At 31.6% G+C, this 27,201-nt stretch overlaps 2 protein-coding genes across 3 annotated transcripts in view; one reads left to right on the top strand and one right to left on the bottom strand.

The window, feature by feature from the left end:
• LOC126780458 (laminin subunit alpha) overlaps positions 1-12,835 on the top strand; it is a 31,371-nt gene extending 18,536 nt beyond the window's left edge. The window contains exons 30-62 of the mRNA XM_050504956.1: positions 202-505; positions 575-803; positions 895-1,022; positions 1,163-1,287; positions 1,510-1,683; positions 1,965-2,166; positions 2,275-2,354; positions 2,440-2,548; positions 2,635-2,749; positions 2,839-3,000; positions 3,101-3,320; positions 3,403-3,512; positions 3,584-3,705; positions 3,791-4,064; positions 4,156-4,317; positions 4,423-4,610; positions 4,683-4,879; positions 4,982-5,115; positions 5,204-5,401; positions 5,518-5,666; positions 5,748-6,026; positions 6,104-6,317; positions 7,076-7,399; positions 7,484-7,667; positions 7,752-7,890; positions 8,096-8,328; positions 8,799-8,888; positions 9,364-9,591; positions 9,989-10,161; positions 10,362-10,601; positions 11,205-11,366; positions 11,486-11,717; positions 12,118-12,835. Coding sequence (XP_050360913.1) covers positions 202-505; positions 575-803; positions 895-1,022; positions 1,163-1,287; positions 1,510-1,683; positions 1,965-2,166; positions 2,275-2,354; positions 2,440-2,548; positions 2,635-2,749; positions 2,839-3,000; positions 3,101-3,320; positions 3,403-3,512; positions 3,584-3,705; positions 3,791-4,064; positions 4,156-4,317; positions 4,423-4,610; positions 4,683-4,879; positions 4,982-5,115; positions 5,204-5,401; positions 5,518-5,666; positions 5,748-6,026; positions 6,104-6,317; positions 7,076-7,399; positions 7,484-7,667; positions 7,752-7,890; positions 8,096-8,328; positions 8,799-8,888; positions 9,364-9,591; positions 9,989-10,161; positions 10,362-10,601; positions 11,205-11,366; positions 11,486-11,717; positions 12,118-12,380 — 6,143 coding nt within the window. The 3' untranslated portion in view covers positions 12,381-12,835. The remainder of the gene's footprint in view (positions 1-201; positions 506-574; positions 804-894; positions 1,023-1,162; positions 1,288-1,509; positions 1,684-1,964; positions 2,167-2,274; positions 2,355-2,439; positions 2,549-2,634; positions 2,750-2,838; positions 3,001-3,100; positions 3,321-3,402; positions 3,513-3,583; positions 3,706-3,790; positions 4,065-4,155; positions 4,318-4,422; positions 4,611-4,682; positions 4,880-4,981; positions 5,116-5,203; positions 5,402-5,517; positions 5,667-5,747; positions 6,027-6,103; positions 6,318-7,075; positions 7,400-7,483; positions 7,668-7,751; positions 7,891-8,095; positions 8,329-8,798; positions 8,889-9,363; positions 9,592-9,988; positions 10,162-10,361; positions 10,602-11,204; positions 11,367-11,485; positions 11,718-12,117) is intronic.
• A 7,302-nt stretch (positions 12,836-20,137) lies between these two features.
• On the bottom strand, positions 20,138-26,501 carry LOC126780552 (deformed epidermal autoregulatory factor 1). 2 transcript variants are annotated; one of them, XM_050505128.1, is made up of 6 exons: positions 25,620-26,501; positions 25,439-25,498; positions 25,174-25,359; positions 22,250-22,491; positions 21,591-21,798; positions 20,138-21,143 (listed from the first exon to the last, which is right to left on the bottom strand). In XM_050505128.1, the coding sequence occupies exons 1-5, from the start codon at positions 26,338-26,340 to the stop codon at positions 21,604-21,606; spliced, it is 1,404 nt and encodes a 467-aa protein (XP_050361085.1). In that variant the 5' UTR covers positions 26,341-26,501; the 3' UTR covers positions 20,138-21,143; positions 21,591-21,603. The 2 variants fall into 2 exon arrangements, with proteins under 2 accessions (XP_050361085.1, XP_050361086.1); XM_050505129.1 differs by having other exon boundaries at positions 22,259-22,491; positions 25,620-26,499.
• Positions 26,502-27,201: the final 700 nt, after the last annotated feature.

The raw sequence follows: 27,201 nt of genomic DNA, 5'->3' as shown, positions 1-27,201 counted from the left end.
AGTCAAAATTACACCAATGACGTTTCGAAAAGAATAAAACTGCTATAAAACAATTCTAATTATATAATTTTATAAAACGACATAATATTAGACGTGCAGACTAGAGACTAAAAGTATTTATTTATAAATATATTTTAATAATTAATAATAATAATAAATACTTATCTATGCAAAATAAGCTAATTTTAACATCAATTTTAGGAAAACGACTTACATCTTACGGTGGATATCTTACCTACTCCATCTTTTATACCACACAAGAAGGCGGTCATGCAATTGATGCTGCTGATGTTATCATTGGAGGAGCCAACGGTTATATCGTTCATAACAGTATTGAACAGCCACCAGCGCTCCAGAATTGGATGCACAGTGTTAGGTTATCAGAAGATGAATTCAATAATTTAGACGGATCTGCAGTTACCAGAGACCAGTTTATGAACGTTTTGGTCAATATTACAAGCATTTATATAAGAGCTACATATTGGCATGAAGCCGTGACGACAAGGTCAGTTTCATATTACAAACAGTTAAAAAAATAATGAAAATTGTTTAATTAAATATAATATTACTTTAGGTTAATAGCGGTAACTTTGGATGTCGGGGTCGAAGAATATGCAGAAGGTGATCGAAGAGCTTCTTCTGTGGAGGAATGTCATTGTCCAAAAGCTTACAGAGGACTCTCGTGTGAACAATGTGCTGAAGGTTACTACAGACTCAGTTCAGGACCTCACGCCGGATTTTGTGTACCGTGCCAATGTAACGGACACTCGAAAGAATGTGACGTTAACACTGGAATATGTTTGGTAAATATGCTAGAATTTCATTGAATCAATGCTTTATTAAATTTTGACAAAGTTAAGTAGTATGCTAAATATATTTTTCAAATGTTACAAGGAATGTACTGATAATACAATGGGTGACCATTGCGAACAATGTATTCTCGGGTACCACGGAGATGCAACGGTCGGCACCCCCAGAGATTGCTTGATTTGCGCTTGTCCAATACCCTACGCTTCCAACAAGTGAGTGCATATTATATTAAAGAACATATGAATAAATCACTAAAATAAATATTCGATTTCATCAAGAGTCACCTTAATATGATACTTTGATCAATTTTATTTACTTTAAATTGGTTGTAAACTAAAGGTTTTTAAAACAGTTTTGCAGTGGGTTGCGACCTTAGTGGAAATGGATCACTCATATCTTGCGTTTGCAAGCCGGGTTACGATGGAGCCAGGTGTGAATACTGCACAGCAGGATATTATGGCATTCCAGAGGAAATTGGTAATTGGTCTAAAATAAAGTTAAATCGCCTGTTTAAAGTAAATTTACAAATGAATTAGGCAGAAGTCGTTCAAATCAACCAAAAATTCCTTATTTACGTTAGTAGATATTTAACTCAAGTTGTGTAAGATCTGATAAGAAACTTAGTAAGTTCCTATTTTGAGCTACTTCTTTTGTACGTAAGCTAGATAATATAATTTATAAACATGGTAATTTATTTAGGTGACTACTGTAAGCCTTGCAACTGTTCTGGTAATATAAACACGAATGACCCCGGCTCCTGTGACAGCATCACTGGTGACTGTCTTAAGTGCGTAAACAATACAGCTGGAGCTGCTTGCAATCTATGCGCCCCCGGCTTCTTCGGAGACGCTATCTTTTCTAAGAACTGTACAGGTAAGCTGCGTAAAATAAACTTTGTTTTATGATGTCACATGTCTGACTTCTCCAACAAATTATATTACAAATTATAATAATATGTTAACAGAACAATAAACAAACGAAAAAAAGAAGTGAACTTATTCTTAGTACTGGAAAATGTCACGTTTATTAAAAAACTCGTAACGAGTACAACAAAGAAACTATAAGAAAATCTTATAGTTTCTTTGTTTTACTTGTTCAAGGCTCACTTAGACCAAATATAATAATATTGTTTTTTTGTTTTCATTTTAATTTAGCTTGCGTGTGTGACGAATACGGAATGGAACGGTGTGATCCAGCAACGGGTACGTGCGTTTGCCGTCCAGGTGTTATTGGTGAGAAATGCGATCGCTGCGCTCCGAACCACTATGGCTTAAGCAGTGGTCAAGGATGTACTCCTTGCGATTGTGGCATCGCTTCAGAGTCCACGCAGTGTGACGATAATACTGGACATTGCAGGTGCTTGTTATATAAAATATCACATCGCAGGATGGTTTTAAAAAACTTCACGTAACATACATCATTTTTTTCTTAATTTTCGTCATTAATACTATAATTTGATTTTAGGTGTGCAAAAGGAGTGACTGGAAAGCATTGTGATCAATGTGCTGCTGGATATTGGAATTACACCAAGGAAGGATGTGATCGTTAGTAAAAACCAATACTGGAAGAATATATTGGAAAAATATTTTTTTCAAGCACTTTGTATTAACTGTTGACCTTATCTTCCAGACTGTAACTGCAACAAAGGGTATTCAGTTGGATTCATGTGCAACGCCACAGGACAATGTGAATGTCTTCCCGGAGTGATTGGTGAAAAATGTGATCGCTGCCCTGAAAGGTTAGAATAATATTAATTATCTAGTTATAATAAATATACATCAATACAGCAATTATAATACGAATTAAATTTATAATTTATTACAGATGGGTTTTAATACCACAAGAAGGATGTTTAGAATGTGATTCTTGTACAGATGCTCTTATCTTTACTGTACAGGATCTAAATGATTTATTGAGCACTGAAACTCTAGACTTTAAGGTACATATAGCAAATTATTTTCTTTATTAATGCAATATAAAAAATAAAATTATTTGGAAAAAATATAATATGTTTTTTTAACTCTCAAGGATAAAGCAGATACATTCTTTACAACTCAAAGACTCAACTACATTTCCAATCAAACTGAACTATTGAAACCCAAAGTCGCCGAATTGAAGAACGTAGATCTAGAAGAAGTTACGTCGGCTGTGAAAGGATTAGAAACAAGTGCTAAAAATCTTTTGCGATCGGTAATTTTTGTTAAACATAAATATAAAATATTTTTGTTTCCTTGAATTTGTGTAAGTATCAATTAAAGCATCAATTAAACGTATTCATGATATATTACAGGCTGAGTTTGCAGCAACTGATAGTGATAAGCAAATCGTAAGAGCTGCGGATTTAACTAGAGCTGCAGATGAAGTTCTTGCTTCAGTGCGCGAAAATGGGCAAAAAGCTAAAGATATAGTATCTCACGTTTCGGAACTTGCGACCGGTCTTGAGCTGAGTCAGCAGCCTAAAGTAGATAGTGCCTTACAAGAAGCTAGACAAATCAAAAGTGACATAGCTGGTAAGAAAATACATTATATCCTTTTATATTATGAATGTATATGTACATAACACACCACTAATAATTAAATTTATTTTTCAAGAAAAAGATCTTAAGCCTAAAGAACAACTAGCGTTTAACGCTTACACAAATGCATCAGAACAAATTGAAAGAATGAACCTTTTTGTACAACCTGTGATTCAACAGATAAAGGTAAACAATATTGTAATTTTTTGATGTCGATAGACAATTACTACAATAAATAATATATTTTTTACTCTCAGAGATTCGAGTCCATTATGAACGATACCCATGAATTGAAAAAGAAACTCAATGAAATGCTCGAATACACTACCTTTGCTCAGCATACAGCTGCAGAAGCTGAGAAACTGAACACAAATAATAGGTATGGAAAACTATATTGTATGTTATTTGCGTGAAATTTAATAATAGTAAATATAATGATAAAATAATTACTTTTTCTCATGTAGGAAATCTAAATTCGAAAATAAAGTTTTATCTGTTACCAAATTAAATGGTGCCGCTATGAAAGATTTAATTGATGCCGCTATTGACATCAATAACGCAACATTTTACACTTCAAAAGTAGACGCTATTACGAAAGATGCTGTAAACGTTCTAAACGAAATAAAGGCCGTTAACGGAGAAACGGAAAATAGTTTGATGACTATTGCAAACACATTGCCGAATTTAAGCAATTTAACAGACGAAGCACTGGCCCATGCAAGTAATTTGAGAAATAGAGTAAGTATAATAAATGTGATTTTCAACATATGATTCATATTTTATTTTGAAATAAATTAATTATTATGTATTTCGTGTTTTAATTTTTTAGGCTGATAGTCTGAGAGCTTTAGCTGAACGAGAAAATAATAACACCCGAACTAAGGATGCCTACAGTGCAGCATCTGCTTATTCATCTATAGTTCAAGAAATCGGAGACGCTAAAAAGGCTAGCGATGAAGCCGAAGCAGCAGTCGCAAACTTCTCTAATATTGTAAGTTAATTTTTAATTAAATAACTTTATAATCAATCAATTTACTTAACACTGGCAACCTTTTTTTATTTTAATATATAATTAGAATTAATTATATTATTACAGAATACGTTGCTTAACGAACGTGTAACGCCAGCACGAGACCGATCACTCGCTCTTTCAGAGCGTGCTACTTTAGCTCTAGCAAATGTTGAGCAAAAACTGCGACCAAATCTGACACAAGCCGATAAAGCTCTACAAAATGCTACATCAACGCTTGGTTATGCTGACGATGAAAACAATGCCATACAATTGTAAGCTTACAGTATCTTGATGTGAGTCATCATGTTAAGAGAATAGTTTACTTATATTTTTTTTAATTTTAGATCCCTGCCAAACGCTCCACAGACATCTCTTGAGAAGGAAACCCAAAAAGCCGATAAAGTTTCTGAGACCGTAAAATCAACAATAGATATTATGTCTAATCTTGGAAATGATTTAGCATCTAGCAAAGAATGGGCACAGACTTTACCAAAATTGGCTGATGATGCCCAGAAAATGACTTCTAACATCGACAATTTGTGTAAGTATTCAATGCGAACATTTTTTTATTTATTATCATACACTCATATATTCTGCTTACATTACAAATCGAATCTAATACTAAGTTATCTTAAACTTTCAGTAAATAACATAGGTGAAATGGAACCAATGATATCATCCACTTACCAGACTGTCAAAATGAAACAACTAGATCTTGAAAATCGTCGCCAAGAAGCGGATGAAAAACTTCAGAAACTTAGGTCTCTTATTGAGCAAGTAAGTGGACTCAATTGCATAATAACAACTATAAATTAAGTGTAAATTAAAACATGTATTGAATTAACTAACAAAATATGTTTAACAGGCGCGTACTGTAGCTAATCGTATACCAGTTGGTGTTACTTTCGACCGCCGATCGACTCTTCAGCCTCGTCTACCCGACACTGTAGATGAAATGTCAACTTCGACTCACGTTTCCGCTTACTTCCGAACTAAAGAAAACAACGGTTTTATTTTATACTTAGGAAACCCGACAGACACCATGCTTAGAAGAACTAAATCGGTATGCTATATTTTATCATATGCATATAAAAATGGCACTTGAATCTAAAGATATCATTAACATATTTATTCCAATGTTGCTCACTGTTTGATTGTAATAAATCTTTTTTTTTGTAGGATGACTTTATGGTATTGGGAGTACAAAATGGTTATCCCTATTTGGTGATGGACATTGGTGATAGCGCGGAATCTGGTCGTGAACCAGCCCGTATCGGTAGCGAAAAGTTTGTTGCTGATAACAGATGGTACCAAGTTATTGTTGATAGGTAATATCAACGACCAATAATTTTACTTTATTGTGCGTGTACATATTTTCATTTATATTTCTAATTATTTTACCATTGCAGAGTGGGACGTAATGTTAAATTATCAATACGCGAAAGTCTCGACAATGGTACAGATAAAATCCACGACAAGGAAGCTGTATTGCCAGGACAACATACTATATTTAATTTAGATCGAGAAAAATCTAAATTATATGTTGGAGGAGTACCATCAGATGCTAAATTGCAAGGAATAAGCTTCCCAGCATTTGAAGGACAAATTGAGGAATTAATGATTGGTGACACCCCCGTTGGACTGTGGAACTTTGTTAATGCTGCCAATTTGAAGGGAGCTAGACAAAGGTAAAATAATTTAAAAATATTTTAAAAAATAAATATTGACATAAACAAACCTGTTAATTTATATCTGCTATTCGTAGGGACAAGTTAATATCATCACAGTCAGGCCCTCAAGAATATCGATTTAATGGGCGTTCTCATGTCACAATGCCAGGGCGAGGATACCTTGGATCTCAGAAGAATCAAGTGTTACTATTCTTTAGAACATATGCCCCAGATGGTCTGATATACTTGGTAGGAGAAGATAAACATTTCTTCTCTATTCAGATGCAAGATGGTCATGTCTATCTTCAGGTAAGTAAATACAATAGTATAATATAAGTCATATAAATAATAGTATAACCGTAACCGTAACAGCCTGTGAATGTCCCACTGCTGGGCTAAAGGCCTCCTCCCTCTTTTTGAGGAGAAGGTTTGGAGCTTATTCCACCACGCTGCTCCAATGCGGGTTGGTAGAATTCACATGTGGCAGAATTTCAGTGAAATTAGACACATGCAGGTTTCCTCACGATGTTTTCCTTCACCGTAAAGCACGAGATGAATTATAATCACAAATTAAGCACATGAAAATTCAGTGGTGCTTGCCCGGGTTTGAACCCACGATCATCGGTTAAGATTCACGCGTTCTTACCACTGGGCCATCTCGGCTATAATAGTATAATATTACCTAATTTACCGATCCCTTCACGCGCCATTATTATAATATATACTGTATAACCTTTTAAGATAATCTACCAAGACTCTTACCATCAACTTGTACGTACAGTATACAAACGAAAACAAGATAAATTTTATATATATAAGAATCATAAATTAATGTTATCTTATTTATTGTTGGAGCAACACCTGCCTCATATCCTATGAGTTATCACGTACTCCGTTGGTTGTCTGGAAGAGATCGCTATGTAGCGATAAGATCGCCAAAATTGTATACTACTTTTATTTAGGCTGTATCCATATTTCGTATTTTTTTTTCTCTTTGTGGTGTACAATAAAGTATAAAGTAAGTAAGTATAAGAGTGGACACTATTTTTTATATGTTTTTATTACAGGTCTCGCTCGGCAATCCAGATGATATGGTTATTATCGGCACTACAAAGACTTACAATGATGGTAAATGGCATAGACTCGATGCTGGGAGATATTTCACTTCGTGCTCTCTAAGAGTTGACAATGAAATAATAAAGATGGTATCGACATCAGACATTAAAGAAATTACTGCATTAGACACAATGAACTTTGGAGGAAACAATAAGGACATTATACATGTGACCAGTAAAGGTTTTGATGGATGTATTAGACAGATTAGTATAGATGGCGTTAATATAGATTTAAGTGAAAACGTTGAATCAGTTGGAATAGCTTATGGATGTCAGGTAAATAAGAATAATTTGCAAAATATGCGATACATAAATACATGTAATCGTAACTTAACAAATAATGTGTTCCTTTTTTCCTAGTTTGCGTCGCTTGTTTCTTTGTCGGGAGACAACAGTTACCTTCGCTTTGTAGATATAACATCAGAGAACCTACAGCTAACGCTTAAGTTCAAAACGTCAAGTCCAGACGGCTTGCTCTTTGTGTATGTCAGTCGAACCCAAACAATGGCCACGCCGGATAGTATATCCCTATCACTCATCAGAGGTATGTTTTGAAAGAGTACTTCGAATTTAAAAACTTTTAATTTTTTTAACATAATTTTAACTTTAATTTCACTAATAATTATAGGAACTCTGGTCCTCATGAGTCAACGTGAAACCCTCGACACAGGACTGAGCACATATAATGACTCGCAGTGGCACGTAGTCACCGTAACCCACAGTAATAAAGCTTTAAGACTCGTCGTGGATGACTTCGACTACTTTAGGTTCGTACTGGCAGCTAGAAAATTTGTTAATGAATCATCTTATTTATTAGAAGTATAATTTTTTTCTGCCTGGAGCATTTTAATTTTCTGTCGTGACATGAATAAAAGAAATACAATCGACATTACTTATAAAAAAAATTAAACTAATTATTTTTCTTTTTTGACTTTTCAATAAATTTATTTTATCAAATATTGTCACCAACAGTACGGATTCGGCTCCAGCGCCGCTTCATATATTAGATGGGGTCCTGTTTATGGGCGGGGTACAGCCTGGCTACGTAGTTGGTGGTAAAGTGGGATCGAAGATGCCGTTCAAGGGATGCATAGCAGATGCGACCATTAACGGAAGAGTTTTGAATCTACTAGAGCCGTTCGGTAACTACAGCGTCACCTTTGGCCGTTGTGGCAAAACTACCACTACAGGAGGTGTACCGCCAGGTCAGTACCTTGATTTCATCAATTTCATCTTTACGAGTTATAAAAGCAAGCATTTTACCAATCAATAGCAAAATATATTAAATTAATTCATTTTATATTGACCTAATGTTTTTTGTAAATGTTAGAATATTTATACTAATTAACCTTGCACATTAATGCATGTTTCAGTAAGAAGATGTTAACGTTAACATTCTATATATATGTGGTATATATATATATATATATATATATATATATATATATATATACAATTTATATATCTATTCATATGTATGTGAATATATACATATAAGGTATTGACATTATATAAAGTTCATCGTGATTTTGAACAAGCTCCAGGTGTGTTAAATGTCCTGATCGTTTTCGTCTACAGAAAGATTTTTTAGAAAAAACTATGACATTTTTATAATAATTTTTCCAAGATAAATATTGTATTCTTTATTATGAATATGTGCATTGCGTATATTCAGATGTCGGAGCGTGGCCGGCCCCAACAAATGGCGATGTGCTTCCAACACCAAGCCTTATTGACCCAGTACAGGAAGTCACTTCAAATAAAGGTAAGCAAAGACATTAGTATATAGTTATGTATGTAGTATAAGAAGTAAAAATGTGTGTCGTGTAAAATAAACAATATTGATAACGTAAAAACTCACTTTCATTCAAAAACAAAAAAAAATACAATTAATAAATTTAAAATTGGAATATTTAATAACATAATTCTGTAACTCTTACATTGATGATAATGGAGTGGAGTTATTATTCGTTGAATATCAAGCATACAAGCGTTTATTTATAAAATGGGTATATAATAGAAAAATTGTATTTATTAGATATTCTTAGAAGTTAATGAAAATAACTACTCATCATCACTACGAATCATTGCATCTAAAATATTACAATGATAACTAATAAGATGTTATAACCATTTTAAGACTGGTTATCTCTTTTAGAACATAATTATCAAAGCTAACTATTTTAATTATAAAATAGTTTACATAAATTGTACTCATATCAATATTACTAAAAAATCAGATAAACTGTTGGTATACGCGCCGGAGCCAACTATAACTACGACAGAGACGATAGCCGCGAGTGAACCACCTACCATACAAACGACGACGAAGTCACCGTTTATTCCCTCCACTACAACAAGACCATCAACCACGACCAGGCTACCACCACCACTTCCTGAGGCTGGATGTGCACTCGCATATGACCCACAATACAGTATTGGCGATCCCACTGAAGGATACAGATTTGGTAAATTTATTCATATAACAAAATTAAATATATATTTTTTGTCAATATATATTATTTTACGCTTTTTGTTATCCGACTTAGCGTAAAAACTACTATTATGTAGAACTCAATTTTAAAACTATTCTTAAATCGAAAAGACAGACGTTGTCGTCGGCTCAGGATATTTACGTCAAGTACTTAATTTGTATTTATACTTTAAAGTTTTCACGCGTCGAATTTGTTTTTATAATTCAAATCGTGCTCGGTACAAGTGAAGGAAAATATTGTAAGAAAACTTGCCTGTGATAATGTGTCTAATTATGGATGACTGAAGTTGTAGATTTGAATATTCGTAAACGGTTATTAATTTTTACAATAAAAGTACATCAATCAAACCTAACGTTGCGTTATTGTTCAGGTACTAAAAATGACAGTCGCATAGAGTACTCAAAGCTACCAGGCCGTCAACTGGAGGGCTTCGACCTCACAATAACTCTACGAACATTTGACGAACAAGGCGGGCTGGTGTTCTACGCGGCAGCAGAGCGCGCACCGGGACAGTTCCTAGCGGTTTATATGAAGGAGGCTAAGGTATTTTTGGAATAAAAATATAGTTTCATCCGATTATGCCCAAATGTCCTAAGCGAAATGATGATGAAAACAATTGAATATATATATTCACAAAATATTTATTGGCACATAATTGTTTTTGAAAACATTCCTAAATCCATTAAATTAAGTAAATAATGCTATTCAATTAATTCATATTTTAATAATTTTATTATTAACAGCTTCATTTCACTTTTAATTGCGGCGGTGAAACTGGTTTGGTGGTATCGACTCAAACCTACAATGACACAGAGTGGCACACAGCAACGCTCGTGAGGAACGGTGGTCACGGCAAACTAACCGTCGATGGTGAACGGATAGGAGAAACAAGTGTCACATGTGACGCGCCCGCAGTACTGACTCCTCCGTACTACTATGGAGGCTTACGAAACATCAGCAATAGTATAAGCCAAAACCTAATGGTGAGTATCCGCTATGTATTATATATGACCGTCTATGATTTTATCAACCTTTTGCTATCTATGATATGGAGATTTTGCTTATAAGTACAGATACCGAATTGATCTTTATATTGTATAAAGATTTGCTGGTGGTAGAGCTTAGTGCAAGCTCGTCTGGGTAGGTACCACCTACTCATCAGATGTTCTATCGCAAAACAGCAGTACTTGGCAAAACAGCAATAATTGTTGTTTTCTGGTATGAAGGGTGAGTGAGCGAGTGTAATTACAGGCACACACAATAACAGCTTAGTTCCCAAGGTTCCAAGGTTGGTGGCGCATTGGTGATGTAAGCGATGGTTAACATTTCTCACAATGCCAATGTCTATGACCACTTAAAATCAGGTGGCCCATATGTTGGTCAGCCTTCCTATTCTATATAAAAAAAAATTGGATGAGTGCACTTGTGTTGCGCATACACTTGCGCACTAGACTATCTTCCCTGCAATTAGTTAGTCCCTGCAGTTAGAAAGAAGTCTTGTCGAACAACATTATTAGAATGTAGAAATATTTTATGTATGGTTAATACCCAAAGCTATTTCTTACAAAACAAACTTTTCGTTACAGGAATACTATCAGCCATTTAAAGGCTGTCTCAAAGGCCTTATGATGAACGGACAATATGTCACCGACATATTGTATAGAGTTAACTCACTTCGATGCACTGACAACGTGGAAAGCGGAATTTACTTCGGCCCCTCTAACAATGTTCACAGCAATTATTTGAAAGTAAGTATTATATGTTTTTCTTGATAAAGAGTATATTTAAATGTTGTTTTCAAATTCAGTTAGTAATCTGTTTTCTTTCATAAAATGACCTACACGAAATGTTATAAATCTTATTTCAGCTACTAGAAAACTTCAAAGTGGGCTATGAAATATCTATATCCATGGAAATTAAGCCGCGCAACTCAACAGGTCTCTTGTTGAGTGTACACGGAAAGAGAGATTTCATGATATTGGAGCTCTTGGAGAACGAAGTTGTAGCCAATGTGGAGAACGGCAAGGGTCCCTTCCACGCCAGCTACAAGCTCGGCAACAAATTTTCACTTTGTGATGGAAATTGGCACAGGATTCATGGTAATGATATTTTACAAATTTCTTCGTAAAACATATTTTATCCCTCATTCTAACTTAATATGTTAGGAGGAATTAGTTACATAAATAATGAAAATTCTATATAAAACAACACAATATTAATAATATATATATATATATATTAAAATACAAAATTGTCCTAATTGATTTCTTATGGATCCCCTATTATTTACTTTTAACTGCCTCATTAGCTTAGTGGCTAAATATATATTGGCTACTGTGACTGTGGCGTATATTCATTTGTATAATTGATATAATAATCAATGATGAATGAATGAAATAATAAGTTTAACAAATTGCTTGTCACTTTTTCCAAAAAGTCTTTCCTATCTAGTAATCACAAAAATTACTTATCTTATAACGTTTTTTTTTTTATTACTAGCGGTCAAATCCCGGCACGTGGTCTCCGTGGGAGTAGATGGTCACTTTTCTGACCCTTGCGTCGGACAGTCCGGTTCTACAGACACACGATCCGCTCTATACATCGGAGGACACGAACGATCTATATCAAGGGTTAAAGGTGTCCGCTCCAGACGTGGATTCACTGGCTGCATCAGAAATATAGTCATAAAAGAAGTTCCTGTACAAATACCGCTCACAGCAGCACGTAGGAATACACACATCGGCGTTTGCCCTAAAGAATAAATTCATTACAAAAAAAAAAATGAAATAATAATAAACATGTCACAAATTTGTATTTTATCATTTCTAAATTTAATTACTATATTTTTACATTCATGAATAATAAAATTTAATTTAAAGTGTTATATGAAGTCAAATTCAAATCAAATTCAAACCACCTTCATATCCTAGTTACCAGTATTATATTCATCCAGTGTATATGAAGTAACCGATAATAATATATACCTATATTTATTGTAACTTAATGTAACTTATCTTGATCGTATTACAACTAACCATTCAGTTTATAAGCAAAGTTGCTTCTTCACAATTACGTTAAATATTTATGTAATTTTTATAGAAAAAAAACTAAACTAATCTTGACTATATTAAATATACATTTCGAATACTTATTAGTAAATTAATGATTTTTTATTAACTTTTATAGTTAATAAAATTAAGATTTTTTATAATATATTTACAATAAACAGTTTAACCAAAAAAATGTTTTATCAAAATACTAATTTTACAAACCTACCCGAAGATATAATATACCTACTAGTTTCTGACCGCGGCACTGCACATTGATCAATGGATGTCTAGATGTTAATATTTTTAAAATATGCTCGAGCAGGGAGAGCTACTGAGAAGCGTGGATACCATGAATGTGACACACTTTTAACAAGGCAAACTAATACTGTTGAATAGGGAATAAAATAACTTTTTATATAATAAAAAATAAATTAAATAATTGATAAGGGTATATTAATAACGCGTGTTCACCAGTTAGTACCTTGCAACTTCATAGTTGTGCTAAAGAGTAAGCAGACAACCTATATTTTTCCAATTCCTTGTGTAAAATTCTCTCCACTGTTCGATTTTCATCAATAACAAATTGAGAAAGTTGATAAAAAAAGTGAATTAAAGTTCAAATTAATTAAGAGTTTTGGCCCGTGATTTATAGCTAGACAACCCATTTGCAATTTATCAATATACATATTGTCTAACACATAATCGTTGTCATCATCAAATAACAGATGAGGGTATATATTTCTAATAAGGTATCTTAGACTACTGGGTACCCTGTATCCTTTTCTGTACCGCCGTCAATATACATATAGACATCCAGAATCGTGCTAGCGTCGGTACAGTGGCATCACAGAACAATTTTACTCAGAGAGAAGAATAACGACTCAATGCATTTTATTTTAGGAATAATGTTCTTAGCGACCTGCGCCATCTAAGTATCACCCACTAAAACTAGAGATAGAAAATAGGGTGAGAATTTCGAACTACAGTACACTTTATAGATACTTTGAATTGCATTTTATGCACAAGTATAGTGCGTTTCTCGATACACTTTTTTTTATATTTGCCGGAAGGGCAAATGACTCTACTCCACCTGATGGTAAGTGGTAGTAGAGTCCAAACGCGACGACAGCCAGTACAGTCGGGAAGAATGTACTGCACTAGCCGCCTTCGCCTTGCCTCGTAAGAGGAGAGGAACACGTGAGTTCCATTTTTTGGAAATGCGACAAAAAAAGGAGTTGCCAAATATCTTTGTTCGCGTTAGAATTGATGTCACAGTTAGGCGGTGACATCGAGAGCCAGCGCGCATAGACTTATAAGGAAAGGGGGAAGCAGAAATTAGAAAAAATAATTCCTCAGATAACAATAGACATCTAAACGGAATCACAATCGAGAAACACAGTAAACTTGTGCATAAAACGCTAAAAATAATCTATAGAGTTCTCTAATAAAACAAAAATCATAACTACTTTTTTATTTATCATCATAATAATTATAAAATATCAGATTCATTTAAGCAACATATATTATTACTGATATTACATAAATTTGTTTAAATCGAAAATTTCAAATGTCGACAAATCTAGAACACAAAGTAAACATGATAAGAAAAATGAACACAACATATTCGATTACTTTATATTGTAATATAAAGAGATATATTATTGTTTGCGCGTATTCACTTTATACGTACTAATATTTAATCATTGTAAATGTATTTTTATTTTTCTTAAACTTAAAGGAGATTAATTTGAAGACTTTTTTGTTGAAAAGTTGAAGTTTTTTTTATTAATTTTCATATTTAGTTTTTGTACAATAAATACATATTTATTGTTAATTTATATATTGTTAATTTAAAATTATATTTATTGTTAATTAATATTTATTTGCTACACTGATTTACTTATATGAGACATGAATTGATTATTTTTAATTTCTCTATTTTTATGAACTAAAAATAAAAGTAAAGCGCTGGGATAAATAAAAAAATATCTTTTCTCAAAAAAATATTTATTGAATTTTAAATTGTTATTTAGAATATTAAAAATTACTTGTTATTCAGTTAATAAATAAAAGCTTATTTTAGGTTGTATATTATATTTTGGAAACAAGCATACTGCATACATACATACATCAACAATAAACTCAATATTTTTCTCGACAAAAAGTTTGCCTTACCATTGTAAACCGAAACCCACCAATTATTTATTATGAATAAAAAATTAAACTAATGTAATATTCTCTTTCCCATAACTTTAGGCAAAAAAAAATAGCATTACGTTCAAATTTGTTAATGTGTTTCAATTTTTATTAGTGTAGTTGACAGCAGTCTTAGACAAACCTAAGGTCGAGAACGGGAATTGATCTTTGTATATTTCTACCAAGATTTGTTACCAGGGGTTGTGTACCAGGGGTTACAAAAAGATAAGAAACAAAACTTTATACCCGTTACCGAGTTTGAATATGCATATAAATATAACCAAATAACCAAATAACCCGGCAATAAATATTGCATCTTTGAAAAAAAACTATAGGCTAATTTCGGCTTCGTAGAGCGTTATCTATGTCTCACAAAACACTAACAGCCAATATCTATTAGGAGTTGTTAAAACAATTTTGATGAGTTTCTGTGTAATTAATTATTTAATAATACACGAATTCTTTCTATAAGTTCTTTAGGTATGGAAAAATAAAAAAAAAACATTTATGTTTAATGTTGTTATTGTTAAAATGACATGTGACATTCTAATAAAACTTTACTACTTCCATTTCACTACGTGTGCTCTCAATTAGGTTAATTTCATAGTCACATCTTTATTCATCACAAGTCATTAGTTTGTCTAAATCGTGTTGAACTATTCGAAATTGATTCTCACATTTGATCGCTATTTATTGCCGAGTACTATAAATCAAGATCCTAGTTTGAATTTTTAAAAGAACGTAATTTTAAAAAGTAAACTCAATTCAGCCGATGTAAGGATTGATTTTTTGTGTTTGAAAAAAAAAAACAATATTAAATTTAAAAAACATTGAAAGAAAGTACAATAACAATTTTTTACACGTTATCGACTTAAAATATCTTTGGATTTTCAGCAATTTTGGGAATATTTTTATTATAAATACATATATATCTATCCCCTAGTGGGTACTTGACCTATGACATTTATAACAATACCAACTTATTACTATATATAGACATCTAGATTTAAAAAAATGTCTATTATTAAAACCTTTTTAGAAGATAATGATTCTACACTAATAGTTACACAACATTCAGGACATTTTCTAGTAGCCCGAGTATCGAGAATAATATCAAAATAGAATTATTTAAAATTGCTCTACTTTAAAATTAAGGAACACTTGTACACGCGCACTAACAGACGTCATTTAATTAGCTGTGGCAGTCACTAGATGTAAAAACTACTTCCGAATGACGATACAGATACACGGTTAAATGGTTAAAAACTGTATAATATTAAAAAGACTGGATATGGAAAACTATTTTACTATTATTTTATTGCAATATATTTGAATATAATGTTATACTTGTATGTATAACATTACATTCAACTATGAATTTTAATGAGATACTTTTTATACAAGTGCACAAATGTTAATACTTATACGCTAACATTGTAAAATGTAAACAACAAACTTCACGATATTTAACATTTAAATATAAATGGGAAATAACTTTCATCAAAAGATTGATAAGACATAGCTAATTATATGAAATATAGTTTTCTAATTACAATTATATCATACCAAGAGTAGTATATATGTTTTTGGCGCTTTGCAGCAGCTTTCTACTTGGACGATAAGTCAAAATTGACACGTAGAATCTGAGCAGAGAAGTGAAACATATTTAAACTATTTGTAGCCGAAGGAGGCAATACATCGCAATGTTCGTACCGCGATAATACGCAAAACATCTATATATTAAACACACGTCTCAATATGTAGATAAACGCTTGATAGTCCACCCTACCGCAAATACCGCGAACATTGAAATGCATGGAAAAGTTACGCGTCAAGTCGAAAGCCATCAAGCTGCAACATTATGACGCTACTCCTTTTTACAATTTACAAACCTGCGCTATTTCCGCTTCGCCTTGACAAACTCTGGCACAAGCTAAGCCTTCGTGTCTTTGGTCTACAAACAACATCTTTGAAAAATTGTCGCATCCATTGAACAAGTCAGCATGTCCTTATTTTTTTAACTACATATGTACAACTGCTCAAAGACAGATCGGCATTATATGTACAATATTTTAATTAGGTAATCCTATTTCAAAGAATATATAATCTACAATTAAGTTTTTAATTACTATAATATAATTTAAAGATGAGGTAAGCTACAAATAGCATTTTTGGTGTCTCTTAAGGCCACGAAATGCCATATAACTGTTTAGCCATGCTTTGTACATACTACATATTTATATATACATGTTATTCTAATCTACTTACTTTCTAATACAATTATTTCCACTTCTCGCATTTTTAAATATACCTTTATTACTATAGTTAAAGTAGAAATTAAATGTAAAACATTTTATATTTTTATGAATTTACATTACAATTAATGTACAAAATTAGTCATAGATCATCACTAAGTTGTATAAATGTAAACGAACCCGCCCCAATAAGTAATCATAAAAGCCCAAATCTATGTACAAAATATTAACTTACAGTCAGTCTAAGTGTATATATATATATTATATATGTATTTTATCTGATTTTAAAATTTAATTTTCTCCAATTTTTAGTGTACAAATCGTTCGTATATACATAATATGAAAGAACTTCATTATGAAATTCATTTTAACTATATATGTACAAAGTTGTTCAGTAGAGTTAAGAATAACAGAAGTTACAGTTTCCACAATTACTGCTCATCATTTCATCAGTAAATAAAGCTATAAAAACGGAAATACGATTATTTATTGGTCAACTTTAAAATTTCATCACACGTTGATAGGAGTCATCATTTTCTCTAGTATTTTAAGTATTACGCCACGAATTGCCTTAAATTTAAAAAGGAATATATGATAAAAATAATCATATTCAGTCTAATTTCCGAAATCAAGTATGTAATAATATATACTTAATAAACTGCATTTAAAATAACGATGATATCATTAGTGTCGCAGTGCTCGCATTTATAAAAAACGTTGAGTTTTGATCGTACGAGAAAATGTTCAAATAAAAATTGAAAAAATATATATCATGTAAATCGTGTTTTTTTGAAAGTGGTTGTATGTGTATTGTAATTTCAAAAATGTAACATTTAAAATAAATAATATCTCTATGGTTTGACCATTCATTTAAAACAAAAGCACATATATATGAAAGTCTGAAACATATGTCATTATTGTGAATGTGACATTCAAGAGTCAAACACTGCTACTCGCGCCAGGAATGGATGGTGACCATTATTAGATACTGTCGCGCGTTACGTAATCTGTAATGTTTTATGCATCAATAATAACATTCGGAAATAAGTCATTGTAAAAAGTTATAAATAAAATTCTTATTTAATTTTAAGGTCAAGTTCAAAACGCATATATCCACATATATTTGAGAATTTTCTCATAAAAATATCAATAAAAACTAAAACAAACGGGAAATTGATTAGACGTTTGATACACGAATTATGAATAATAATTCCGGCGCTGTCAAAAAGGTATTATGATTGTGTCTATGTAGTTATGTTTGTGTCTGTGAATGTATGTATGTATATAATGCAGGAAATTTACTAGGTGATATTTTTTATATATATATATATATATAGAATAGGAAGGTGGACGAGCATATGGGCCACCTGATGGTAAGTGGTCACCAAACGCCCTTAGACATTGGCATTGTAAGAAATGTCAACCATCGCTTATAGCCAATGCGCCACCAACCTTGGGAACTAAGATTTTATGTCCCTTGTGCCTGTAATTACACTGACTCACTCACCCTTCAAACCGGAACACAACAATATCAAGTATTGCTGTTTTATTATTGATAATTGATTACTAGGCTTTAACTTCTTATGTCATATAGGTCATACATATACATGTTGGCGTTCTTATAAGCATTGATTTAAATCGGGACCCGTCATCGCTTTAATACAGATATTTATTATAAAGAATTAGGAAATTCGAGGCGGACGCCACAACAATGTTGATATCGTTTAGTGTTGTAAGATGGAAACGTTTAAACGTTTGATCATGTTCACACGAATGCTCGTTGCACTTTGCGAATCTAATCGCGCAAACACATGTGTAAATTGCTAAATAGATTTTATTCTGCAATAACCAATGTCAAGATGTTTCTCCGTATACCGATGCAGTCGACATCGCAAAACAGATGAAATTTTAAAGATAACCATTAACAATTTCTTTGTTAATCTTTAACCTATCATTGAATAGCGGACACGGGTTTTAATCAATATTCACATAATAATATTAAGATACCCATTATCGTGAGAACTGTCCGTCTGTGTATGGAAATAGCTGGTTCGGACATTTGTTTATTTGAGCGCGATATTCTATCATAGTCATTATTAAGATTAACATCGTTTTCGTCTAGTCCATGATAGAAACAGTACTTATGAAAAAAAAAACTGTATCTATGTTTTAAATTAAAAATTACGTTTTTAATATTGTTTTGGTTGGAAAACTAGTGATTAAGGTTAAGATCAATGGAAATCAATTTAGTCCAGTCAAATAAGGCCCTAAACCTTAATGGAATAGATGTGTATAGATAGCTTCTGACACGCAGGAAACATAAGGGAAGTAGTACATTCTATTATTTCACAGCCCATTAAAACTAAGATAATTTGTTTACAATAAATCGATAATAATTGGCATATAAATTATTATTACTAAATTGCTGCATCAGCGACATGTAACATAACTCATAATCATACAACAAAAGTTGGTAATTTTTGTCGAACATATTTTGATTAGGTAACAAAAAAAAATCTTATGCACAACACAGAGAACACAAAATTCAACAATAAATATCGAAAAGAATTAATAAGTTTTTATATGGACATGATATACAGATGTTGGCAAAAATGATGTCCGGTATGGAAAAGAAGTATATTTCTAATACTAAAAACAAGAGAAATAATTATATATTTACTATAGATTGTTTAAAATGATTTAACATTATAATTTTGATAAATATTGCCATAAAATTTAAACATAACAATGTACTGACAACTGTTAAAAGCAGACAACAAATAAGTTACAAGATCTCCAGAATTATTTAAAGTTTGGACATAAAATATCTTAATTTCGTTGTATAATTGTAAATACCGATGAAAAATTTTATCCTTTAATATTGAATTTAAAACTTTTGAATTATAATATTTACAATTAAAAACTGTAGTTTTATTTTATGTCGAAATTAAAATGGATAGTAAGATTTCACAGTCGAATCATAATTATTTTATATAATTAAATCAAAGTACATGCATATTCATAAGCAAATTACACTACAAAATAGAAACCACCTCTTACAATATTAAAATTAAATTAAATTCAATATCTCCGGGAAAAGATTTGGCAAGTTTTAATTTAATGTAACTATTTCATTGACAAGAGAAATATTCCGAGTTTCGGTTTAAAGGATGAGTGACCTAGTGTAACTACCGGCACAAGGGACGTATTTAGAGACAATCTTAGTTCCCAAGGTTGTTGGCGCATTGGAGATATAAGTAAAGGTTATTATTTTTTACAACGGCAATTTCTATTGGCAGTGGTGACCACTAACCATGAGATGGCCCATTTGTCGTCCGCCTGCCTATAACATAAAAAAAAGATGTAGACATTTTATGTTATAAAGTTAGTTTCTAAAAAAAGGAAGGTTTAATTCATATTAATAATAATTTCAGTGTACAAACTGATACCAAACATACACTACTAAAATACTATAATACATACTAATACAACTATTGTATACCAAAAATAATAGGAAGCTCACTTCAATCATACACAACAAACGCACAAAGCGTTTCAAGGTTTTGATATTCTTGTTGAAACAACAAGTAAAGTTTAAACACTCTAATATTTATAAAATAACCCAAACAATTATATTCAAGTCAATAATTTTACAGATATAACACAACAAAATATATTTTTTTTAGTCTACTTATTAAATATAACTTAATTATATATAACCCAATATAGGTTAACACTATTTAAAATAGCCCAAATGACAAGGGTTATTTTTTTTTAAATTACTGCAGTCATTTCAAATAACTAAATTTACAACTTTAACCATTTCATTCCTGTAATAAGTACCAATCATATTATCAACACTTCCAGATGATTTTTTAAGATTAACTGTACACTTTCATTAAAAGTATTTAACTAAGTTGTTTTCGTTTTAAACATTTGCATCAATTATTGATTTAATCTGTTTAACCCGAAAGATTGTGATCGTATCATACACGCTTGATCACTGATTCTTGTCGAGAATACGCTGAAACAAAAGGAATATTATTTTAGTAACTTTGAACGTATAAGCATAGTATTTTGTTTGTCCAAGAATAATAATATTTTGATTATACAGTGAATCACTACAAAATAACCTAGGATTAGCTTACTATTGTACCTCATTTCTGTCTACACAATGTTTTATTTTGTATTAATTTATTTGCAAAAAGCAAAATGTTTAATGAAATCCAACAGCAATTGTAATCTTAAATTTATGCCAGCTCCTGATGGCTACCAACTATTTCCAAGTATTGAAAAAACTGGAAATAAACTAATTGTTTCAACTTGTATAATTAAAAATCTCTTGAGTACCAGGCCAGTTACTCTACGACTGGTTACTAAATGTCCAGTAATAATAAAATTGTTTAATTTAAAGAGGCATATAACCCTTATAAGATTTTATATCTTATTAAGAAGTAGAACTCATATTTACCAGGTGCTGAATACTATTGATGTTGACTCTCGACAATGAGCATAATCGACTGGTGCTGTTGGGAATCAGTGTGAATAGCGGCAGGCACAGAGCGAAGACATTCAATCTGATGAGATGCCCAATCCTTCTTTTGGCAATATGTTGAACAATATGGCGTCCTCCTACAGAGAGAACATTCCGCCGAAGCTTCACGGTTGCAGTTTGCGCACTGAAATCATTTTAATTTTTGACATTTATAACTGAGATTATGTACTTACAAAAATAACTTCTTATCTACAGTCATATTATAAAATCATTTTGAAACATAAAGAGTTAGCAAATTGTTTCTTCTGTAGAAGTAATGTTTAACATTGACATTGTAAACAAGAATTTATTAAAACAATGTGAAGGCAGGTGTATGAGATGGCAAATATTGCATTTAATGGAATGAAATGTTTTGTTTTTGAATAATTTCAATTTTCTTTGTAACAATAAGTGACACTTGATAATAAAATTTAAAAGTACTGGCATAATTGGATCCAGTCTTATCAGAATGTTACATAAATATAAAATCAGATAAATGAGTTTTAAATAGTGTTAAGAACTTAAGATACAGCAAAAACTCATTTCATTTCTTATCTTATAGCTTTTAATCAGAAACATGAAAAAAATATAGATACCTGAAATACCTTTTTAGACTCTGATTCATCAACATTATGCAGAGAGACTTGCTCAGCTTCCACATGTGCATCTACACTTGCAGCAAGAATAGCAGTTGTGCGTTCTTGCTCAAGACGCTCCAAGTGTCTGGTGCTTACTACTCTTACATCTTCAACACATTGTTTGAATTCACTAGATAGCCGAGTTAAATTCTGTCCAATATCCTCCAGACGCTTTAATACTTTGTTCATGTCCGGCAGAACTAAAAATTAATTGTTACATATAGGACATTTATAAAATAAAATAACATCAATATACATAAACACTGTTTTTTAATAATGCTATACTCTGTCCATCAGGTTGACCACTTTTTGACATAATATGCTTTAGAATGTGAGTGTTCCATATTAAGTTAAGCTAATTATATTACTATAAACATATCAATTTTTACAAAAAGAATAGATAATTGTACAGGCATACGCATTACGCATACAAATGTATGAATCTATTTAAAAAAAAAAATTGCTTGTGTTATGTCGTAAGGATGCTAAAGAACCCTAATACATGCACATCTGTTTAGGACCCCAACTGTGAAAGATTATACTCCTTTTTCGACTGGTCGTGTAATAATCGTTTTATACAAAGGTAAATCAATATTAAAAACATTGCATTCACTCAAATATCAATACGCATTTAAATTAAATAATGCTAAACATCTATATATCTGGATAAAAAGCCAATGGCTTTAAAATTATAGAGTTTATTTATGCTTCGAAAATTAGGCAACCATGTAAATATTTACCAGTTTTATTACAATATGTGTATATACGTATTTTTTTTCTATGTAAATTAATCGTCGCCTTCCAAAATGGAACTCTCGTCTAGCGATGACTCTTCACCTAAATTTCTTAATGTCGAAAGCCACATTTTTGTTTCGATTAATATTTATCGTACAGTCCTTTCCACTATACTTGACTTAATGTTTTATTTCAATGTTTTAAAATTTTCATGAAATGTTATGCACAAAAACGGTATGTCTTAATATTTATTAAGCCCCATATAACTCCTACATAACTGATACGAAAAAGAAGTAGAATATCTACTATTTATATATAGAATATATAGAATATCTACTAGTTATATTTACAATGGCATTTGCTGTAAATTGAACTAAAAATAACAAAGCGGCAAATTTATATTATTTTGCATTTAATAATAATAAATACAAGGCCGTCGATGAATAAGTGATTGTTCACTAACAATAAATTTTAAACGGCAGGACCTATAAATTTTATTTTATTTAAAATAATTTCTACCAATTAAATCAAATATTGATTATGCCTCAATGTTGCGCAGTCTCGTTCAGTTCCGAAAAAAAGAAGACATTACGTTTCAAAAGAAGACATTTGTAGTGATTAATCATAAGTCTGCGATAAATCAGGAAGAGCTTAACAAAAACCATGAATAATTAGTAAATATCCGCGATGAAAATCTCGCAAACAGTAAGAGTAAGCGTTCAGTGACATTTGACATTTCTAGAGACCTCTCTACACTAGCGCCTCTCACTGCGAATTCAAGCGATTGCTTTCATTGGACAGAGTATAATAGAAAAAAATGATTTTAATATGATAGTATATTTAGCAAACAGTAAATTGCATAGCAGCAGCATAAAATTCGATATTAGATACAAACAGTATTTGTTGCCTTAAATATTGATTCGTATTGTTTAGGCACAATTTGTAATTAAATCCATAAAATAAAGACTTCACTGTGCATAATAAACATTAGTGTTAATTGACTACATCCAATATTAAAATTAATGTATAATAATAATAAACTTAATAATTAATATAAAAGGCAATAGATATAATTTCCGATTATTTTTTTGAAATCCTTTTCTTTTCCTGATAAAAAGATAGAATGCTTTGTAATGATCTAGAACATTTAGATATTGATCAAAGTTTTGTATTATAATTAATATTATAAAGAATTATAATATCACAATTAAATGTTCAATATCAATAAATATTTGCATGTTTTTACAACACTTAATATAGCGCAATTAACACTTACAGTTATTTATAATCACAGCGCATAGTAAAGTAACATATTGCAAAGCAAGCAATAGTCGCGAATCATGGCATATATCAATGATACCAAAACTTGTCTATATAAACTTAATATATTCGCTTTGTGGCAGCAATACACTTGAACTTATAGAAGAATATAAGCTAAGCAGAAATAAACAGGCAAGTGGTCATGAGACAAAAAGTTTGGTGACCTCTTGCTTATATGATATATCATATCTCAATTGTTGCCACAATTTATATGATATAAAATATGAAAATTTGTTCGCATTGTTCACATTCAATATGGCCATTATCTTAGTGTCCTGTATTATGTAGAAACTATACACATTCACTATGCTGTTTATTTATAATTTCACCTGAGAGGTTTCAACTACTACAATGACTTATAGACAAATGTGCAAACAGTAAATATTAATCATAAAAAAAATATTATATAATAAATAAAAGCAGTTTTCTTAAAAGATCCAGTAAACAAAAAAAGAAAAACAATCAAAATAAATTTGTCTAGTTACTAATACTACAAAGTACTATTAAAAACAATGCTTTGCAGCGTAGGTGCCTGCCAGACAGGTCAACCCTAATAGAAAAAATATTTCATACAGTAATATTATATCAATGGAATTTATAGTTTTGTTCATGTTATAAATTAAGCATAGCATAAAATATAATAGAATAATAATCGCATCCATGGTATTATATAAAATATTAATAAAATCCTGTATCCTACCTAATATTATAAATATGAAAGCAAGTTTTTTTATTTGTTTACAGGGTATCTAACACCTGCCCCTACCCTCTTTAACGCTCGTGAAGGCTCCGGGTAGAACCAGTAATGCATAAAGTAGATATATTACCTGGAATGGGATCTGAATTTGTTTCTGGGCTGGCTAATAGGTGATAATCTGTATTTGTTTCCAGCCCTTCAGCAATTGTCTGCCATGCCTCTTTAGAGTGGCTATTGCTGCTAGACTGATGTATATTATCAACTTCAGCATCGCTAATAGTTTCCAGTTTTACTTTTGCTTTTTTATCATCAGTTCCTGCAGAATGTTCATCTTTTATAAGAAATTAAAAGTTACATTTGAAATGTTTATTAAAAAGATTTATATATAGTCATACCGTCCTGGTTATTTCTTCTTTTCCTTTTATAGGGTGTGAAAAGCCTTATTGGTCCCATAGCTAAAATAAAAAAATTGCATTTAATAAAAAATTGTAAAATTTCATTTTTGTTAATAAATCATCTCAGTTTCCAAGTTTCTTGTACTACATGTAAAAATCTAATCTTGGTTTGTCAAATTACCAGTTTGATCGTCACAACAGGCTCCACATGTGCAACTTGTTGCATGAGGAGTTAATATACCCTCATCAATTAATGCTTGTATACTTCTGCCTCCAAATCTTATTGATCGTTTCCAATCTTTACTTGAAGCCCGACCACAGAGAGCTTCAAACTCACTAGGTGTATACCATTCCATCCCATATCTAATACATCTGCCTCGACCTCCAGAACCTAATCTCTGCTTGTGAAGTTCTGCTGAAGTATTTTTACATCTTACAGGGAGAACCGGCATATTCGCCGTATCCACCCATGATCGAGTACCCGACGACCTATTTGTATTGGAATTGGATGTTGTTTCATGATCTTTTGGGTCACGTACAGGTGGTGGTGACGGAGTATTCTGGATAACTATATGGGTCGGTTTTATGTCTTCAGGAACGGATCCACCTGATATGAAACCATTATCCACGCATATCATAGGCTTAAAATGCTGCAGCTGGTCGGATGTGATAACGTTGAAGGTAGTGCCTGTAATAAGAGTACCGACTGGTAAAGATACGGGCACTGTTACAACACCATTGGTATCACTCGAACGTCGAACGGTTTTTATTCCTGCAGACAAAACAGAACTGCCTTCAGAACACTCGGCATTGCGCTCGGCTGCTGTCGACAAGGGATCGGCGTCGTTTACTTCGGTAATGTCCGGCATAACGACGTTGTCCGAACTTCTATTCTCCGCCATCGCTTTTTTCCGCCCACCCCTGAAAGCCCCTTCGCGTAGTGACCAAATTTTGGAAGAATCACATCAATATTTATGCAATAAAGATTAATAATGTATGTTGAAAATTATCTTCATTCTACTTTGTTCCGCCATGATAAGAATGACGCGGAGATGATGGCGGCCTATTTAAAAATTAAAACTTTTAAGGAAATAATTTTCTATATTATTGACAACTGACCTTCACGGTAATTAAATTAGAGATTTTTTCTAGAGTATTATTAATATTTTAACGATATTAGATAAAAGCATATAAATATTTTTTCACAATTTTCCTTTTTGGGTTACCCTACACAGTACCTACATTTGGTTAATTTAATTCAGCTAATACAAATAGATACAAATCAAAATTATTAGAAATAAAATTAGTTACAAAAAAAGACTATTTTAATTTTGTTGAACTTAAATTAATATGTGAAAGTTTTTAATCTTTTTTAAATATCTATAATATATATAAGGGACATCTTTTTTTTATTATACCATATAAAAATATGCAAAGTTATAATAAAGCAACAAGAAATCAAAAAAATATTATTTACAAACAGTCTCATTAAAAGAAACGTAGGCAAAGAGTTTTAAAATAAGCTGGATAATGTTAATGGTTGTCATCAAAATTATATTTTTTTTAACTGAACAAAGTATTTTGTATAATATTGAAAACAAAATTTATTAAAAATAATAAATTATTTGATTCTACCTACAAATTAGACCAAAACTGCTTTTTATCAAAACTATCATTATGTTGATTCATAATCATTGGTTCTGTTTTGCATAAGTTGTAATTATAACGTGTGTACACTTGGCTCAATTTATTGATTTTTTGCT

The sequence above is a fragment of the Nymphalis io genome, chromosome Z (genome assembly GCF_905147045.1).
Source record: "Nymphalis io chromosome Z, ilAglIoxx1.1, whole genome shotgun sequence".
In the NCBI taxonomy this organism is placed as follows: domain Eukaryota; kingdom Metazoa; phylum Arthropoda; class Insecta; order Lepidoptera; family Nymphalidae; genus Nymphalis; species Nymphalis io.
Note: the sequence above shows the minus strand (reverse complement) of the source record. Positions and strands in the feature narration are given on the sequence as shown.